We start from the raw sequence: 21,108 nt of genomic DNA, 5'->3' as shown, positions 1-21,108 counted from the left end.
AGTTGTTCAAAGTAACTGCAAATGTTAAAAATTCTTATTCCTAGTTATTATGGTCTTGCCTTTTAATGATAATTAATGTAATTCGCTTTAATGCATGGTGGTTTAAATTAGGACCTACTGAATTCTACAGTGTACATTGATCTCAGGAGAAATTACTATATGATAGCTTCAAAGCTGTTTACAAAACGGAGAAAGATGGCAACTTTGTTGGCCACACAGATAAAGTGATAGCCTGCTGACACTGCATTTAAAGGTAACTTTCCTAATTTGATATATAACAGTACTCCCTTAGAAAACTGTTTAAAGTGTGTCATGATTATCAATTCCTCACCAAAAATTTTTAATTATTACACTGAAGACACAGTATTCACTTAGTCTCTATGAGTCAGACGCCACTCAAACTCTCCCCCTTTTGACGACATATCACTCTAATCCCAAATTGTTTTTAGAGTCACTGTGAGAGAGTAGGGTGGGGAGAAGAGTTTAGTAAAGCTGAAGCCACACTGACCCCAGGAGGCATACTGCTTTAATTGGCATGATTACATTTTAATTGGCATGGAAAAAAATTACAGACAAGGACTTTAACTTCTAACAATAGTAAAATAGAGGGATATGGTTTTTAATATTTCTTTCATCTAAGGTGAACAGTGTAGAATGGAAATACATTAGAATGAAATGTCAGTGGTGCGTACAGTCTAATCTGTGAAATTCTGTCCCCTGTGCTGCATATGACTCTGTCTCGATTGCATATTAAACAACCCTATCAAGGCAGCCATTGGCATCTGCTGCGCTGACACAAATTGTGAATTAAATGAAATTGATGTCCTCTGTCGTATATTTATGAAGACGGACCATTCTCTGAAGTATTCTGTTTATAAAGAATTTATGATTGCAAACTGTTCCAGAACAAAAAAAGTGGCAATAAATTCCTTTTTGTGACCCTAGCCTCCAAGGGCATTGATTTCCCCTCCTGCTGCTTCTTTTGTTACAGCATAAAAACAATAGCTAAATCTGGATTCCACTGAGGGTCTTCAAATTATCAATATTTGCACCATGAAAATGCAAGGGTGTTGCCAAGACAGGCTATTTTTCTGTCATGATCTCCTAAAGATACTATTTACAGAGCACTGTGGAGCAGATGAATGTTTGTTGACTTAATTTTATTTGTGTTTTAAGGCGTATTTTTCTAGGTTTAATTTATCATTATAGATTAAATCCTATTGATTCTGTAAAGAGAGTGCTTCTACCAAAAAGGGAGAAAAGAAAACCAGCTCAAAAGGCACCTCTATACCATGGTGCCCAGTCTACATAGGCTTATAATACAGCGAATTGAGTATTATTTTAACATATATATTAAATAATCCACATTCAAAAGGAGAAGCAGGAAGAACCTTGTAGCAAGTCAGGTGACATCGACAGCCGAACCACAGAGTACCTCTGTCGTATCATTTGGGGAATTGTACTTTGCAGAAAAGGGTGGGGGGGGGGCGGGAAGAAATTATAATTCTTTTTTCTTTTGGTCTCTGATTAAATTCAGGCCTCTATCTCTTGAACACTTTATATAGACAATTTCTTACTGAAAAATTTTTGCCAAGAGAATTCAAATGAATTTTTGTCCATGATCAAACCTCTTTCCTGTTAAAGCAATGTCTAGGAATGAAGTTTTGCACGTGCATCCTCTGGTAGTGGGAATAATGTGCACTAACTAATCAAACCCCAAAGACACAACCAAGCCAATCAGAGCCGCGTGTCAGTGCAAAGAAGTACACGCACTGCCCTTCTGTGGGTCTCCGGTTTTGGGCTAATCGGCTAATCTATTTTTGTTTTGTTTTTGTTTTTCTTCTTCCTTTTAAATCTGATGCATTAGAAAACCCTAAGAGAGAAGATACAGGACACAATGGCAGGCCACGGTGGGTCGGGCCCACGTGACCTGCTCTCTCCTGAAAGCGGAAGCCTGGTAAGGCAGCTGGAGGTCAGGATCAAAGAGCTGAAAAGGTGGTTAAGAGATACAGAGCTTTTCATCTTCAATTCCTGCCTGAGACAAGAGAAGGAAGGAACGAGCGCCGAGAAACAACTCCAATACTTTAAGGTAATAAAAAAACAATCAAAGTTGATAAAAAGCTTTCTTTATGGGAGAGATGAAATATTTATCAAGTACTTAAAGTGTTGTGCGCCTGCATCTGTGCATGGCTGGACCCTTAAATGCTTCCTTGAATTTACAGACATTATCCACACTTATGCTAACCTCTATGTGTGTCAAAGAGGAACATCAAGCATATCAAATACACACTGTATATAGAGGAAGTCTGTGCTGGCTGTGTGTTTGTGCAATGTCTGTTAATTGAGAACGTTGTTGAATTAAAAGCAGATCAACAAACACAGAAGATAACTGAGGACTCGAAAAGATCTAAGTGTTCCTTAAATAGCTTAACAAAGTGTACTTCCATAAAGTGATGTGGTAAAACCCACACGATTTAATTGATAACCATAATGCTAACAAAAAAAAACCCATAATTCTACATATGAAAAAGTCAACTATTCACAGAAAAAAAAAAAAAGAAATAAGAGAGATCCTGCATTACAGGTGTATTCCATTGTAAGCGGTGCTTAATCTTAACAACAGGATTGGTATTGTTTTGGTGGATTTTTCCATGGAGAAGCATTCTTCCAGTCCGTTTCTCTTCTTTATGCAGTGTCAATTGGTTGAAATTTAAAAGGCTTTTAAAAAATAATGTATTTGTGTTTGTGTATGTGTATGTGCAGGTGTGCTTGCATGAACCCTCATACACCATAGCATGCAGGTGGTGGTCAAAGAATAACATCTGGCAGTTGGTTCTTTCCTTCCATCATGTATGTTCCAGGGATTGAACTTGGTCATCAGGCTGTGGGGAGTGCTTTTACCCACTGAACTATCTTGCTGGTCCATTAAATGCAATTTAACATTTGAATGTTTTACTTCAATGTCCAGAAGAGCCTATGCTATCTCCATGAACCAAAAAAGTGGTGATTATTTGGTCTCAGTCTGATCAGTTTGAGGCCTTGAGGTTATGGAATGAATTAGTAGGAAGATGCCTTACAGCATGGGGGATCTTAGAAAGGAAGAAAAGAGCAAGTAAGAAGGAAAGAACTTTCTGGAACAAACGAACTTTTTTTTCTCAAAGTCTTCTAGAAGCAGGTTTTATTCACCTGATGCCATCGAGCAATCTATCAGAGAATTTAGTCACCTTCTGTCTGCCGTCCATCTTGCTTATCTTGCTCATTGCTGTAACAAAAGACAGGGGACCCTCAAAGGCAGGTGCTGGTAAACTGCCTGGGTCACACCCATAATAATTGTTTCAAATATTTCATCTTCTGCGATTGCACTGAAAAGTTCAGATGATCAAGCCCTAATACAGGGAGAAAGCACAGTCAGGCATGTGCCTCTATGTCATTTGGGCACAGAATGCATTTTATAGATTAGCTGGACAACTACAGGGGTAGTTGCTGCAAAACAATTTTGCACTTCCGTTGTATCTTTATTGCAGTTTCAGTGAACTGACCAGTGTCCCCAGCTCTGTAATTAGGTCACCTTCTAGTTCCATTGGTTGTTTGACAGATGGTCAAATTTTTTGCATGATTCCCATGATTGCTTGATCTCTTTCTCTGTACATGGCCTTCTAATGGTATTTATTTTGCAATTACATATGTTAGTAATTATTTTTACTTTATGTAGTGAGTTCATTGATACAGCACAGAAATCTCATAACACTGTAAGCCCCAAAGTGGAGAAAACAACTTTATTATCACAAATATTTGACATACGTATTCCAATGTTGTATACATGGATGTATAGGTATTTGAAATGAAGTGTTTTTAAGAGAACATGTGTTATTATAGATGAAAGTGAGAAGTGCATTACTTTGGTAGGTGCCTTCAAAGGCCAGTAGATTTGATCTCTAGCTTTATGTCATGCCAATAGCATCTAGGCCTAAGTAACACGTTTTAAATTGTGAGAGAGAAATAGGGGGAGAAGAGGTAGGGGGAGAAAGAAGGAGAGAAGGAGAAAGAAGGAGGAAGAAGAGGAAGGGACAAAGGAGGGAAAGGGAAACACCAAGAAGTGGACTTTGGGCTTCAGATCACTAAGTAATACCCAGCATCCTAGTCTTTCTAGGTCACTACATCACTAACCCAGATCAGTATTTACTTGGTACCCCAAAGAAACAGAGAAGTGCTGCTCCAGGACAGCAGGGCTGGCACATGCTTCTTCCCATTTAATTTCTGTTCTTCAGTGGTGTATTTTTGCAGTGTTTTTAAGTGTTACTATCTGTTGATTTATCTGTGTTTATACCCCAGTCTCTCTCTTCCTCTCTCTCTCTCTCTCTCTCTCTCTCTCTCTCTCTCTCTCTCTCTCTCTCTCTCTCTCTGCTATATTTAAATTCTACAATAACTGCAGAGAATAACCTATCTTTAAGAAAACGTAAAACCTTAACCAACAATGTAAACCTGACTCTGTGGCTCCTATCTGCATCCTGCCCCTGCCTTCCTCCAGGAAGGCAATCAGGCTCCCAAGCCCAGTATTCATTCTAGAATGCTTCTTATAGTTAAATTGAATTCCTTAATGTTGGTTGCGTTTCACTTTATTACAAAGATATTCATGCTGTAAGCTACCCTTTAGGACTTCCTTCTTCATGCACGATTATAATGCAAAGATCATTCACAGTGTTTCCTTTGAAAACTCGACTTCTCCATTTTGAATATGTAAATATATCTCATTTAATCCTAAGAGCAGACCTATGAATTAGCTACGAGGATCTTGATTTGGGTTGTAGGAATCAGAGGCACAGGGAAGCTAAGTTTTATATGTCCAAGGTCATCTTTAATGAGCAATGTAGCATTATATTGAAATCTAGGGCTGTCTGGATCTAATGATCTTTGGATGAATTACTGTGTAAGACTGATCTTAACTGATATTTCCTAAGTATTCTTCCATATCAGGTGACTCAAAGGAAAGGACAGGACAGAAATATATTTTCTTGTTTTGTTATTGTAGTTCTGTTACCTGCTTATAGTATAAGTTTTTACCCAAAAGCTATAGCTTTAGCTATTGTACGTAGGATATGTGTATGCCAAGGTTGGTTTGTTGTTGTTGTTGCTGCTGCTGCTGCTGCTGCTGTTCTTTATCAGGGTCCTTTGCAATGTGCCATATTTTAAGCTGAAACTCTTCAAACCTTTGGAGATTATGGAGCCCCGAGATGTTTCCTTTATGACTTGAAAGCCGACTTTTTTCTCTTTATGATGCTAGGATAGAACTCAGTTCTTGTGCATGTTTGACAGCTAGCTGCTCTACAACTAAGCTAAGTTCCCAGCCATAAAGTTGTCCGTCAGGATCCGAGTAGACAAGTTAAGGATCTGGCGTAACACTCTTTTTGTTGTTGTTCTCTTTTGAAGAAAAATTTATACATATCTGTTGGAATAAATACATCTTGTAGTCAAGATTTTAATATTTATAAGCTATTTGTGAGTTTTTTCTCAGTTCTTCTTGTATAATTAATCAAGTGTTCTGTGCCTTACCATTGGAAGAACAGAATCAAATGTTTGTTATGTAGTATAAAAATGTAATAGTGTGTATGATGCCTCAAAAATCATAATTTTAATAAGCACACACAGAATAAAAGCTTTTGCTTACAAGAAGTCTAAAGAAAATATACATTAAAACAACTCAGGTGAGGGAGGGATGAAGACTCTTTATGTGGAGGAGCAGGCTCTGCCCTTCTGCTGGATCCACATGTCTTCTGCCATCACTGGCTGCACAGAAGACACCTTTACTTCCAGGCCTTATCTCTATGACTTTTCATTCTCTGAAACCACAAGGCTTTACTGATCCCCCAAGGCATGATCGAGAAGACAGAAAGGTGCTATATATGAAAGAAAAAGTCCATTCCTTTGTAGACAGATCTGTTTCAATTCAGTTTGATATAAGAAAAGTGATCAGGATTTTAATGTTTCCTTGGAAAAGAAAAAGAAAAAAGCAATTCTAGATTACTTTTCTGTAAAGCAGTGTGGTGGTTTGAATATGCTTGACCCATGGGAAGTGGCACTATTAGGAGGTGTGGCCTTGTTAAAGTAGGCGTGGCCTTGCTGGATGAAGTGCTTCACTGTGTAGGTGGGTTTTGGAGGGCTCCACTGCTCAAGCTCTATCCAGTGAGGAAGAGAGACCCTCCTGGTTACCTTCAGAAGACAGGCTTGCCTTGGTTTCCTTCAGATCAAGATGTGGAACTCTTAGGTCCTTTACCAGCACTGTGTCTGGCTGCACTCTACCATGTGTCCTGCCATGATAATAGACTGAACCTCTGAAACTGTAAGGCAGCCCCAATTAAATGTTTTCCTTATTAAGAGTCGCCTTGGTCATGGTTTCTCTTCATAGCAATGGAACCCCAACTAAGACAGTCAGTTATTGTGGAAAATGAGGGATTAGACACAAGAGAAATTCTATACAATGAGGAGTCTAAGCCCAGCAGAGGTGTGTCATGAAGAAATGAACCCAAAGCCCTGGGCTAGAAATATAAAAGTCTTAAAGACTGAACACAGTTTTACAAGAAAGCATGGGAGTGCATGTCAAGGACTTAATGAGGCCGACTGGCAAAGGGCCCTTACCACCCTGAGAGTGTAGCTTCAATGCCATTGGCTAGAAGGCACTGCCTTTTAACCATGACCCTTCAGAGAGAAAGGAATATAATTACTTAATCATATATTCCTTGTATTCCAAAAACATATTCATTTATTCTAAAGACTCTAAATTAGGAACAAATTGTCTATTACCAGCTAAAGAAACCCACGGCATTGGCATTGGCTGAGGCCCAGAACCAGGCTGGGAAGGGTAATGAGAGTAGGCCAGCTACAATGCTGTCACCAGAAGGGGACATGAAAGAAATAGACCTCAGCATTTAATGCTGTAGATTTGCATAGCAATTTAAGTCTGACCAAGCACTTTCATGTTCGTTACTAATTACCGTCTTATATGTGCACTTATTTATTTTTATGAATGAAGAACTTGAGTTGTGGGAAATAGATGTGGCTTGTTTGAGTGCACACACGGACAGCAATAGGGGAGCAAAAGCAATGTTCTGTTGATGCAGATTTCAGCAGTCACCCACTATGTCACTCAATGCTTTTTCAGGGAACTGTGGAAACTTTGTTTTCTTCTGAAAGCACTTTTTTTCCACAAAAAAACTAAGTAATATAATCTGTCAGTTACACAACTGATGCTATGGTGCAAAAGCAGCCACACACAGTGTATTAAATAATAGATGTTGGCTGTGGTGGATTAATTTTAACACTCTTTATAAAAGCAAGCAGTAGACTAGATTTCACCCAAAGGCCATATTTATCTGACCATGTGTTAGACTTTATCAACCACCAATGTGGAAATGGCTGCTTCTTAATGCCTAAGAAATACAAACCAGGATGGAGAGGTTGTCATGGATGTAAGGATCTGAGTTCAAATCCACAACATCTTTATGAAAGGTGCACGGTGTAGTTTTACATCAGTGATCCCAGAGATAAGGGTGGGAATAGAGACTACAGGAGGCTCACTGGGGCTCCAATCCCATTGAAAAAGGCAAACTCAGGTTCAGTGAGAGACTCTGTCTCAAGGGAATAAAGCTGACAGCAATAGAGCAGCACAGTAATGTATTCCTCTAGTCTCCACATATACATGCATGTGCGTGCACATACATACACAGAGGGGGGAAGAGAGAGAGAGACAGAGAAAGAGAGAGAGAGAATATGGCCATAGCATTACACTAAAACCACACCTAATACTTGTTGAGTATTTACACTCATGTTGCCATTTCTAAGTGTTTTGTCTGCAGTTGCTTACTTAATCCTCCTCTCCTCCCTGAGGAGGGTAATAGCATTTATTATCCTTTACTTATAGAAGAAGATAATATTGAGATGGGCTCTATAACTCTATATTCCATATCCTGTCTCTGAATACTCAATGACCAACTATGGTGTTTTGAATGTGAAAGGTCCAGCAACAGCTGGTGGTACTCTTTTAAGAGCCTGCAGAATCTTTAGGAGATGGGCTTTAGCTCCAAGAAGTAAGTCAGCAAGGGCAGCTCTGAAGTGTACACCCAGCTTTATGTTTAGTCCCCCTTTCTCCATCCGTCTACACGATAGCAAGCAAACTCATGGTACTATAGCCATAGCTTCAAGCGGCTCCCATCAGAATGCTTTCACTGCTGAGAGAGATGGAAGCTTCGATCATTTTCTGTAATAGACACTTCTTCCTATCCAGTATTTATTCACAGAAATGAGAAAGGGAGTTAATACACGTAACTAAAGGAAATCAGCATCAATGTTTTATGTCACGGGAATGAAAAGTTATGGAGTGAAGCTTCTAAAAGGATTCAAGGTTAACTATGAATGGTGCAGCAGGAAGAAGTGGTCACGTTGAAAATAAATGTCACCCCTTCTGGATGTGATAACATATACCTGTGATCTCAGTACTCAAGAGACCCAGTCAGGAAGTTCGCAAATTTGAGGTCAATCTGTGTGACAGCAACATTGTGAGACCCCTGTCTTAAAACTTCCAAACAAAACAACACTAAAGAAGCAAACCAATGAAGAGACAGAACGAAAAAGAAATAATACTGTTGCTTAGGAATTTCCTCCGTGATAAAGCCCTCTATCTTGGAGTGAAGGTAATTAAGATGCAGGATTTTCCAAGCCAAGCCAAGTCATTCCATCAGTTGGGGAAGTTTATCACTCACAAAAAAGCAAACAAACCAAAGGCTTCAGGGAGTCCCTAAAATTGACTGGCTTCTCCTCCCCAAGCATTTTAAGTACAGAGTGAGAGGTTCAAAGAGATGCTGTTGGGCAAGCCAAGCTTTCTAGAAGAAGTGGAATTAGCTAAAGAGGCTCAGGCCAATTGAGTTCTGTCAAAGAACACTCTCCAACTTCGAATCCCAATAAAACTGACAGTAAAGTAATCAACCACTAAGGAGGAAGTCAGTAAGCAGACTCCCTAGAAAAATCAAAAGACTAAAATAAGGAAGATAATATAATAAAATTATACCACTCCTGCTCTAGACTCATGGGACCAAAGCCAGCATGCAATAATAATTTGAAAATTGCATGTCTGTTGTGACACTTATTCATAAGAGTTAAACCATGGACTCAGCCTAGGTACCATTAATTGATGAATGGATAAAAACATACACACACACACACACCACACACAAAGATAAACACCACATATTTTGACTCATATGCAGAATATAAATTTTTTAAAGACAAGATAATAAAAGAAAAATTAAACAGGAAGAGAGAATGAGGCTGAGGAAGAATAACAGAGGCCGGGGGAAGGTAATCGCAATCAAAGTGCATTTACTCATGTATGAAAATGTGGAAATGAAACCAATTTAGGGTTACAATTAATATACACTAACAAAGGAAATAAATCAATAAATGGACTTTGGGAATAAAAATAAGACCAGCATAATTAAGACATTTGGGGAAAATTCTCCATAGCTACTGTAAATATCCTAAATGGCACTGTGAGTAATCTCATTTCCTGTGAACCTCAAAAGTCAAGGTTAAGAAACAGGAGAGAATATTTGCAAGTTTCAATATATGGGAAAACTGGTCATGGTTCTTCCTGCTGCCTGGGTCATCCTGATGCTCACCTGGGTCATCCTTATGCTTCCTCCTCTAATGATACTACAGACAACGCAGTGAGAATCTGTGTTCAGTAAGAGCCAAAGCAAGCCAACATTTCAAACCAACTGCCATGGTAAAGGTTGGCTTCTTTCAAGGGGCTTAGATATATTTTAGTGGCATAATATTAGCCACATGTGCTAGTCAAAAGAATATAATATATGCTCATGAAAAATGTATCAGATTTCTCTATCACATATTAGAAACTCCTGCTACTTAATACCATAAAATATTTTAAGTAATTGGATACAATCTAGAAAGGACTTGTGAAAAGAACTGACTGATTAAAGTTGAAATCCAATGATAGAATTTAAATAAATCCTGTTCATATTAGTAATCTTTTGAAGCGCAGTCCTAGACAGTCGAAGCCAGCCTTACTTGCTATGTAACCGAGTGATCTTAAACTTCTGATCCTCCTGCCTTTGCCTGCTGACAGTGAGGATTATACATGTGTTCCACCATGCTTGCCTCACCCAAAGAAAAGCTTATAAGTAGTGTTAGTATATCTTTTAGAGTAAATTGATGCAACAGGAGATCACCATATTAATTAAGCATGATAAACCAGCTTCAGAAAGAGAAAACCACACATTTCTCTCATTTGTGGATCCTAGATTTTATATCATTACAAAAGTCAGTGTGTAGGCGTATGTGATTGTGCATGCGTGAGGGGAGATGAAAACAGGTACAAGAATTGAGAAGAAAAGAAGGATATGGGGAATGGATGGGCCCAAAGTAATGATGCACTTGAATTAAAATGTCTTTAAAATCATTATGTACAATGAATATATGCCAGTAGTTAAAACAACTAAGGAACATCAAAGACCCTCTTCTCTAATTATGCCCTTCATGAGAAAATACTGGATGGTATCCCTATGACCTGGGGAGCTCGGCTGAGCTGAGAAGGAGACAGCCCAGCTGAGTATTCAGGTTTACCACTCAGGTGTACCACTGCTCCCAGGTAACCCTGATCCATGGAGGCTACAGACAAAGCTCAGCTCAAACATGCAGCAGAACTACATTCTGAAATCACAGTTATGGAGGTTTCCATCCTTGATATCTCTCTTATCATTTTAATGTAGTTTTATTTGTTAGTAAACTCAAAGAAAGAAACGCTGAGAACAAAATTTCAAAGGCCTTTCTGTACTCTGTATCTATATTGTGTATTCTGTATCTGTCTTGATTACTTTTACCACAACCAGGACAAAACACCATGTTCAAGGCAGCCTATAAAAGGAAGAGTTTGTTGGGTGGGAGCTTGCAGCTCCAGGGGTTTAGAGTTCATCGCCTCCATGGTGGGGTGCATGGCAAAAGTCAGGCAGGCATGGCACTGGAGCAACAGCTGAGAGCTCCTATCTTGAGACCACAACCAGAAAGTGCAGGGGTAGGCAGAGAGACAGAGAGAGACACTGAGAATGTCAGGGTTTTTGAAATCTCAAAATTCCATTCTCCAGTAACACATCTCCAACAAATCCACACCCCATAATACTTCCCAATGAGTCTACAGTTCCATCAACTAGGGACCAAGTATCAAACTATATGAATCCATAGGGACCATTATCATTATCATTAACATTACCACAGCACCTGAATAAGTGTGGAACTGTAGACTCATTGTAGTGCAAGAATCTAAACATGGGATCTATGCTGATTTTTACTTGTTGCTCTGATAAAAAGTGCCACGACATCTGGGTTCTTTCCAGCTTCTGGCTATTATGAATAAGGATGCTATGAACATAGTGGAGTATATGTCTTTGTTATATGTCGGAGCATCTTCTGGGTATATTCCTAGGAGTGGTATAGCTGGGTCCTCAGGTAATGCTATGTCCAATTTTCTGAAGAACCTCCAGACTGATTTCCAGAGTGGTTGTACCAGCTTGCAGTCCCACCAACAATAGAGGAGTGTTCCTCTTTCTCCACATCCTCGCCAGCATCTACTATCACCTGAGATTTTGATCTTAGCCATTCTGAATGGTGTGAGGTGGACTCTCAGGGTTGTTTTTATTTGTATTTCCCTGATGACTAAGGATGATGAACATTTTTTTAGGTGCTTCTCAGCCATTTGAGTTTCCTCAGTTGAGAATTCTTTCAACAGAGGAGTGGATACAGAAATGTGGTACATTTACACAATGGAGTGTTATTTAGCTATTAAAAACAATGAATGCATGAAATTCTTAGGCAAGATGGAACTAGAAAATATCATCCTGAGTGAGGTAACCCAATCACAAAAGAACACACATGGTATGCACTCACTGTTAAGTGGATATTAGCCCCAAAGCTCGCAATACCCAAGATACAACTCACAGACCACATGAAGCTCATGAAGAAAGAAGACCAAAGTGTGGGTGCTTCTGTCTTTCTTAGAAGGAGTAAAAAATACGCAAGGGAGCAAATATGGAGACAAAGTGTGAGACAGAAACTGAAGGAGAGGCTGTCTGGAGACTGTTCCATATGGATATCAATCCCATGTGCAGTCACCAAAGGCAGACACAGATGCAGATGCCAGGAAGTGCATGCTGACAGGAGCCTGATATAGCTGTCTCCTTAGAGGTCTGCCAAGAGTCTGACATATTCAGAGGCAGATGCTCACAGCTAACCATTGCACTGATCATGAGGTTCCCAGATTTAGAGAAAAGACTGAAGGAGCTGAAAGGGTTTGTGGCCCCATGAGGAGAGCAATAATACCAACCAACCAGAGCTCCCAGGGTCTAAACCAACAGCCTGGGAGCACATAGGGAGGGACCTATGGCTCCAGCTGTATATGTAGGGGAGGATGGTCTTGTCAGCATAGGAGGGAGAGGAGGTCCCTGGTCCTGTAAAGGCTGGATGCCCCCAGTGTGGGGGAATTCAAGCGAGGGGAGGTGAGGGTGGGTGGGTGGGTGGGTGCATATCCTCATAGAAGCAGGAGGAGGGGAGATGGGATAGGGGGTTTCTGGGGGGTGGGGAATTGGGGAAGGGGATAACATCTGAAATGTAAGTAAAATAGCCAATAAAGAAAAAATTACCATGACAAAGACAACTGAAAAAAGAAAGACTTACTTTGGTTCGCAGTTAGAGGGTACAGTTCATGATGAAGGATTCTAGCAGCAGATGCTGGGGGCATCTGGTCATTACATTTACAGTTAGGGAGCAGAGAGTGATGATTATCTTCAGTATAAGAACCAAACCCAGGGAATATTGTTACATATTTTTAAGGGTTAATATTCTCACTTCAACTAACTTAGCCACGGCCATATCACACAGGCGTATCATGAAGCTCGTCACTGGGTCTAATTCTGCAGTCTCCCCAGGTAATAACATTAATACATCATGTCTTAGTTAGGGTTCTGCTGCTGTGAACAGACACTATGCCCAAGGTAAGTCTTATAAGGATAAGATTTAATTGGGGCTGCCTTACAGGTTCATAGGTTCTGTCTAGCATCATCAAGGAAGGAACATGGGGAGCATCCAGGCAGGCATGGTGCAGGAGGAACCGAGAGTTCTACATCTTCATCTGAAGGCCGCTGGCAGAATACTGGCTTCCAGGCAGCTAGGATGTGGGTCTTAAGCCCACATCCACAGTGGCACACCTACTCCAACAGGGCCACACTTCATAATCGTGCTACTCCCTGGCCAAGTGAGTTAAATGACACAGTATGTCTATGTTTTATTAAAGCAGGCCAGTGGTTAAGAGTACTGGCTGCTCTTTCTGTGGACATGGGTTTGGTTACCAACACCCACATGGCAGCTCACAATTGTCTGTAATTCCAGTCACAAGGGACCAGACACCCTCTTCTGGCTTCCTCAGGTACCAAGCAGGCACTCATGTGGTACATAGATACATACATATTCAGGCAAAATACCCATACACATTAAATAAATAAATAAATAAATAAATAAATAAATAAGTAAATAAATAAATAAATAAATAAAAGATATGCATGGTAAGAGCTCAGTGTTGTAACTATCTGCATTATAAGTACTGAGAAACTATCTTCAATATTTTTTGCCTTTTAATTTTTATCTTTTAATCATTTTTTTGAGATTATAATACAATTGTACCATTTCTGCCTTTTTTTCCCATTCAAACTCTCTCATACTGTCTTCCTTGATGCCTTTCAAATTCATGGCCTCTTTTTTTAATTGCTATTCATGACATACAGATATACAAATTTTATATTTTCCTGAATACATAAATACATCCTGCTCAGTATGTGTATTACCTGTGTGTACGTTTTCAGTAACCAGTTGGCGTGCTTTTCTCTGGGTGAGACTACTTCCTCCGCTGTCAGCATCTCTTAGTCGCCCATAGTTGTCCATTGACTTAGTTGTTCATTGAGTAGTGTTGTCCTATTGAAACTTGGCAGCCTTTCCCCCAACCATTTGACATGGCTATCGCTGTTGTCATGGCTCACTTAATATTTAGGCAGTCGTGTTCTTGGTGTTCTTGAGAATTTTGGGGTGTATCTTTTGACATTTCTAGGAGACACAGTCTCACAGAAAATTCCCTTATCCTCTGGCTATTACAATCTTTCTGCCTTCTTTTTTTTTTCAATGTTTTTCTGAGCCTTAGGAGAGGGGGCTGTTTTGTAGATATATCCAGTGGGCCTTGGCTCCACAACTCTGTGTTTTGATTGGTCATGGTTTCCTATAATGGTATCTATTTGTTGCAAAAAGTAGTTTTCTCGATGAAGGGTTGAGGACTACACTTCTCTGTTGGGTATGAGGGCAAATATATAGAAAATAGTTGGGGATTATGCTGTGAACGTGTATATTTTAGGACATGTATGTGTGAAGCTTTGAAGACATGATAAATAAGCAAGTCCTTTAGAGTTTCAGTTACTTCGGTTTATTTTAATTTTAAACATTCATAGTGAATTGGTATCTTCCATTACTTTACTCTGACATCATTCCCTCATAATTGACCAGTTTATACTATTAGGTACCACTAATAGGTTTTCTTAGTTGTTAACGTTATGATCATGGACTTTTGGTTGTCTAATCTCCAGTGTGTGATTTCTCTTCACCTGATAATCTTTGTTTATATTTCTGATTTCTACTTTTAAAGGGCTTTCTCTAATTTTTACATTCTGCATCCCTGTAATAGCTATATTTTTCCATTTATAAATCTATTTAATTATAGATGATGTTATGTAAGTCCTCTAAACATCCCTTCTAACTTGGCACAGACTTCCATGTGATGCAGTTATTTCTGCATAAGGGTTCTGTTGCATCCTCCATTGAGATGATCCGTGAAGAGGGAAATTCATTTTTTGTATCAAAGATGCAGGGCTATTGCCTCTGTCGTCATGGTGATAACCTTACTCCTTGGATCTATAGTCTTTCCAAACTCTGTCTTTGAAATTTGAATTCTGATTCTGAACTAAAGTTAAGGAGGAAGTAGTTAGTCTTCCTGGTCACAAATTCTAGCCTGGATGGCTGTACTGATAGCATGGATATATTTTATTGGTTTTATAAATTATCATGAACTTGTTTGAGTCATTTCTAAAATACAAAGAGTCCCACCACTAAACTGCTAGTGTAGTAACAAGAACATTAAATGAGCCTCTAAAAATCAAAGATAAAAAACTCTGGATTAAAATTAATGACCAGCCTGCTTTTCCTGTATTTTTAAAGTGATTTCAAGGCCCTTGGCCCACCCAGAGAGAGGGAGAGACAGAGAGAGAGAGAGAGAGAGAGAGAGAGAGAGAGAGAGAGAGAGAGAGATGCTTGCATGCACACACACACACACACACACACACATACATAAACACATATGGTTTAGGATATCCATGTCTGTCCTTGTTACCCCCTTTTTGTTATTTTAAGTTAGTTTATCATACATTGCATTATTGACAAATCTGTGTGCATATTTTCCAATAAGCAAACTAAGTTGTTCATCACACTCTCTGGATTAGGGTTTCTGATCACCCCTTGCATCATTTCATTCCTTCATATCCTCATTCAATAAATAGTCATCAAACACCTACCATGTAGCAAGGACTAGGATGTGTGTTAACAGAACGTGAAGCTTGCAGTGTTGTCACGTTTAAACATGTTGGAGTGTAGAGTGCTGTTTGTAGATACTTTAGTGAATTGGAAGGTTTGTTAAACTCTTTGATTTACTTACAGGATTGTGAATGAACTAACTACTTGGAGAAACTGGTATTGAAGCAAAAACATTGAGCTTTGTTGCCAGACACGCCTCAGTTTCCACTGTTGTTGACATATCTAAGCCTTGATTGTTGGCTACAATTTTTATCCTATAACACAATTAGATCTTTTTTTCATATGTTCAAGAATTCCTTTTTAGCACTGCTTTGCATTTTATAATAGTTTTAGAATCAACTGGCTCAGCATGTCAAAACACTTACTGGCAAGCCTGATGCTCTGAGCGGTGTCTTTGGGATACATGTGGTATGAGGAGAAAACTGATTATTATGTGTTGTCTTTTTACCTGCATACAATCACCATGGCATGTTTACACACACACACACACTACACTCTAAAAAACATTTAAATTATTTTTCTTTTAATTTTTAAAAATGTTGTTGTATGAGTGTTTTGCCTGCATGCATGTATATGGACCACTTGCATGCTTAGTGCCTGTGGAGGCCAGAAGAGGGCATTGGATCCCTTCGAACTAGACCCGAACATGTTTGTGAGTTGCCATGTGGGTGCTAGAAATTGAACCCAGGTCCTCTGGAAAAAGAATAAGTTCTCTTAGCAGCTGAGTCAACTTTCTAGCCCCTGTACCGGAAAATTTTAAAGTCTGTTTTTACTTTCACTAACTTATCTAGAACTTCTGGTAGAATTCTCAACCTTCTTTTCTATTTCTGAAATACCTCACTTTCAATGCTTCTAATATATATATTAAATATATATTATATATAATATATTTATAATATATTTATGATATATTATATATTATATATAAATATTATATATAATATTTAATATATATTTTAATATATACACATATGTATATTAATACTTTGATAAAATCTCCTCCCCTCTTCAAGCCTTCCCTTATCCTTCTATTTTTTCTCCAAACTTCATTGGGTATATCCTATCATATTATATCTACCTATTTATCATTTGTGTATGTATGTAAGTATGTATGTTTGTGTCTGTCTGTCTTTCTGCCTCTCAATACCTACTGAATCTATTTAGTGCTGTCTGAGTGTCCACGGATGTAGGGCCATCTATTGGAAACATGAGTGTCTTCTCAGCGTCTGCATCTCTGAAGCTCTTCAGAAAAGGGTGGGATTTTGAGCTTATCCTCCTATTCATGCTGGGACCTTGACTAGCTTGATCTTGAGCAAATATTGTGCATGGAGTCCCAGCCACAGCAAATTCACGTGTGCAGCTGTGCTATTGTGGGCCCTATGTCCTGCTCTGTCACTCTCATATTGTTCCCTTGAGACTGGTCTTTCCCTGAACTTGAAGCTAAGCTAGTGGCCAGCAAAGCCCCAGCAATCCTCTCTGCCTCACCCCACACTGACACAAGACTCTTAGTAAACATACATTGTTACCTCTTTGACTAATTTGTTGTCTTTGACTAATTTCAGAAGTATGTTGCTTAATTGCTATGTGTGAGGGTTTTTTTTTTTCCTATTTCTAATTTCTTATGTCATACCTTAGAAGTTAATACAGAGGCATTTGTCCAATTTCAGATTTCTTAAATTGGCTGAGAGTTGTTTCTGGTTTAGTGAATACTCCAAGGGAACAATGTTTCTATGTCCTTGAATACATGTTCTGTTGCACATCACTGTAGCCTTTCAGGTAATTCAAGTCCACTCTACTCTTACTGATTTTTCTGTCTGGATCTTTCCACTGTTGAAAATGGGGACATTGAAGTCCATCATTATTGGTGCATTCATATTTCACATTTCATTTCTGTTTCATTTTGCTTATATATTTAGCTATTTATAAGTGTTGCATCCCTTTGGGGAATTAACTGTTGTAATAAAGTGACACTGGGTCACTTGTCACAGTATTTGAAGTGTAGACATTCTCAGTCCTCTTCCATCAATGTTTCTGAGGCTAGTCTCTTCCAACCCTTTGCTTTCTCTCTATTGTGTGTTTAAAGCTACATCGAGTCTTCTGTAGGCAGCAAAATGTTGGATCTTGTTTTCCTTAATCTGTTCAGCCACCTTGCCTTCCCGTTAGATAATTTACATTTAAACTAATTATTGATATAGGTAACTGCTCACTGCACCTCTTTTCTAGTTGTTTGCTTGTTTTGTTTGTAATTGTTTTGCAGTTCCTTTGACTCATTCTTTCTTGTCTTCCTCTGTGACGTGCCTTTTGTAATGGTTTGCATGGATTCCCTTTTCTTTATCTTTTATGCCTGCTACAGGTTTTTCTTTGTTATTGGCATAAGGCTCAGACAAAACATTTCAGCTACAGCAGTCTACTTTTAAAAGATAACTTTGTTCCCCTAAAAAAATTACACATTTTAAATTCTCTCACATTTTGTGTTGTTGGTGTAGTCAGAAATAAGTTCGTGGTTGCAAAGAAAGAGACTACTGCTCCAATTACAGTGTCTCAACAAGACAAACTTATCTCTGATCGAAAGGGTGCCCTACACATGGGGGTTGGGGGACAGTGCGCTCACAGGGACAGGGATTTGGCAGATGGTGACTGTATCTTTTCCTCATTGGCTGAGGTCCAACCTCACAGCTTTTTGTGATTGGCTAGTCTCAAAAGAATCAGTTCAAAGGAAATGAAGGAAAGTGTGGAGGAGGTGGCCACATCAGTCATCAGAGAATGCAGCAGGAAAAAAAAAAAAAAGGCTTTCTAGGGTCAGGGCAGTAAATCAATTTCATAAAAGTTTTACAAAGTTAGTTAGTGAGAAATAAAAAAAATAAAAAGATTTAAATTTCTTGTCTTAAGCAAAAGTTTGACAGTGTTTGACAGAAAAGACTAAAATTTAATGTTTTTTTAAAAATGTCATAATTTATATCTTTTACATAATTATCGATTACCAACCAAATCATTGCAGCTATAGTAATTTTAACCTTTGTCTTATAATCTATATTAGAAATGAGTCACCAAAGTAGTTAGGTATTCCTAATTTGAGTATATTCTGAACTTTATAGCAGATTTTATGCTTTCATATGGTGTAGCATTGTCACCATTCTAATTTTTACTTGAAGAACTCCCTGTAGCATCCAAGTAAGGTAACTGTACTGGTGTTAAACACCTAGGCTTTTGTTTCTGGAGTCTGAGTCCCTAAGGTCAGGCCAAACCTGGACATGAGTGTTCTGAGATAAGTTCTGCTGCTCAGGACTTTGTGACCATGTGGAAGTTAGCCTGTGCTGGGATGCGCCCAGGGCCATGGAAACATCCTGGACCCAGAGTCCATTGGGTCCACCTAATCTTAGAGCTGTCCTGCAACGTGGGTTCACAGAGGTCAAACTGGAGCTAGAATGCTGGGTTAGACCAGGGTAGAGTAAGACTCAGAGTCTGCTAGAGCCTGGATCCTGAGTTTATTGGAACCTCTAAAGCTTTGAGTGTCAGCATAGGACCTATGTCTACAGTGCTTGCCTAGACTCTGGGAGAGCATATGTGGCCATGGTGCTAGCATGGACCTTATGCTAAAAGAGATAGTCTAAGGCTAGGTAGACATGAAATCTATGTCCTTAAGTACCTCTCTGAGACTAGAGCAATAGCCTCTGCTGCTGACTCGTGGCTTGGGCCTCTAGAAAAAAACCAATGCCAGAGGCTATGGTGCCTAGAATCTCTGATAAAGCTAGGGGTTAACTTCATTCTCCTTCCTCCAAATACACAGTGTTTCTCTATGACTTATTGATTAGGTTAAAAGGAAGAATGATACTGACCGTGAGAAACTATCCTTCCTCTCTCTCTCTCTCTCTCTCTCTCTCTCTCTCTCTCTCTCTCTCTCTCTCTCTCTGTGTGTGTGTGTGTGTGTGTGAGTGAGATATAAGTGCTCCCAAGTTTTTTTAGCCGTATGTTTATATTCCTCTTAAATGATAAATATATTCTTCAATAAAATTCAGTTTCTGAGAATGACAGAATGAAGGGATTCTGGTATTTGAAAATAAGAATTAGTTCAAGATTTTTCTGAAAATATGAATGGAGATTTTTTCATTTATTGAATGCCGTTTTCTTAAGCAAACACATGTGTCAAGTACTATCTTGGATCCTAGGCAAACAGGGAACAATCCATACGTCTCTTAGAATATATAACACATGGTCTATGGTGGGATACAGATGAAAACACACGCAGATGAGATCTGCCATATGATTTGATGGTACACATATGGACATAGGATACCTCTGGGGAGGTGACTGATCTCATGGGGGAAGCCAGGAAATTCACAGAGTAAATGACTGTTTTCCCCCTAATTTTAGATATTGCCTTTAAAATATTTTTTATTCATTCTTTGATAATTTCTTGGAATGTATTTGTCCTAGTCAGTTTTTTGTTATTGTAAGAGACATCATGACAATGGCAACTCTTATAAAAGAAAGACTTTAATTGACGCTTATTCATAGTTTTAGAGGTTTAGGGCATTATCAGTATGTCAGGAAGCATGGCAGCACACAGGCAGATAGTGTCCTGGAAAGGTAGCTGAGAGTTCTATATGCAGTTCTGTAGGCAACGGCAGACCAAGAGACAGAAAGATGGAGAAACAGAGACAGATGGAAAGACAGACGGACAGACAGACACTGGGCCTGGCATAGGCTTTTGAACCTTAAAGCCCACTTCAGTGACATACTTTCTCTAACAAGGCCACACCTCCTAATTCTTTCCAAATAGTGCCATTCCCTAATGATGAAGCATTCAAATGTATAAACCTATGGGGGTCACTCGTATTCAAAAGACCATAATATTTTCCATTTACCCTCTCCCTCCCACTGACTCCTTCCAGATTCATTCCCACTTCCCCACAGAGACTTCATTTTTAAAATTAAGTTTTTAGTAAGTAAACCATATAATGGGTATCTTCATGACATATTCAGATGTCTATCATTGTTCTTTGCTCCTCTGTGACCTCCATGACCCTTCTTAGTCCTGATTCCCACTGGTCCTCTTCCTCCCTTGAATTAGTTTTAGTCTACATTTCTTACATATACACATACACATACACATACACATACACATACACATACACATACACATACACATACACATACACACACACACACACACATATCCCACTTATGTCTAAATTCTGTATATGAAAAAGATAACTCTGTATTTATAAATTTTTTGTCCCCATTATCCTCACTTGACCCTCCCAGGCCCCTTTCTCCTCCCACATAAGTGACTCTACACTGAGATCTGTAGTAAAGCAGGGTCTGAAGAACAGAATATGTAGAATTCTAGAAAGAAAGAAAAAAACAAGAAGAAAATCCTTGGTGGTTCTGTGTACTTATTTTTTATTAAACTCTGAATTAAAA

General features: G+C 38.9%; 1 protein-coding gene across 3 annotated transcripts in view; it reads left to right on the top strand.

Annotated features, from left to right (window-relative positions):
- Akap6 (A-kinase anchoring protein 6) overlaps window positions 1-21,108 on the top strand; it is a 423,485-nt gene that overhangs the window by 339,907 nt on the left and 62,470 nt on the right. For all 3 annotated transcript variants that reach the window (XM_076941872.1, XM_076941873.1, XM_034514536.2), the window contains one exon: window positions 1,868-2,089. In XM_076941872.1, coding sequence (XP_076797987.1) covers window positions 1,868-2,089 — 222 coding nt within the window. The remainder of the gene's footprint in view (window positions 1-1,867; window positions 2,090-21,108) is intronic.

This window comes from Arvicanthis niloticus, chromosome 11 (assembly GCF_011762505.2).
Source record: "Arvicanthis niloticus isolate mArvNil1 chromosome 11, mArvNil1.pat.X, whole genome shotgun sequence".
NCBI classification, from domain to species: domain Eukaryota; kingdom Metazoa; phylum Chordata; class Mammalia; order Rodentia; family Muridae; genus Arvicanthis; species Arvicanthis niloticus.
This window is presented reverse-complemented; position numbering and strand designations above follow the sequence as displayed.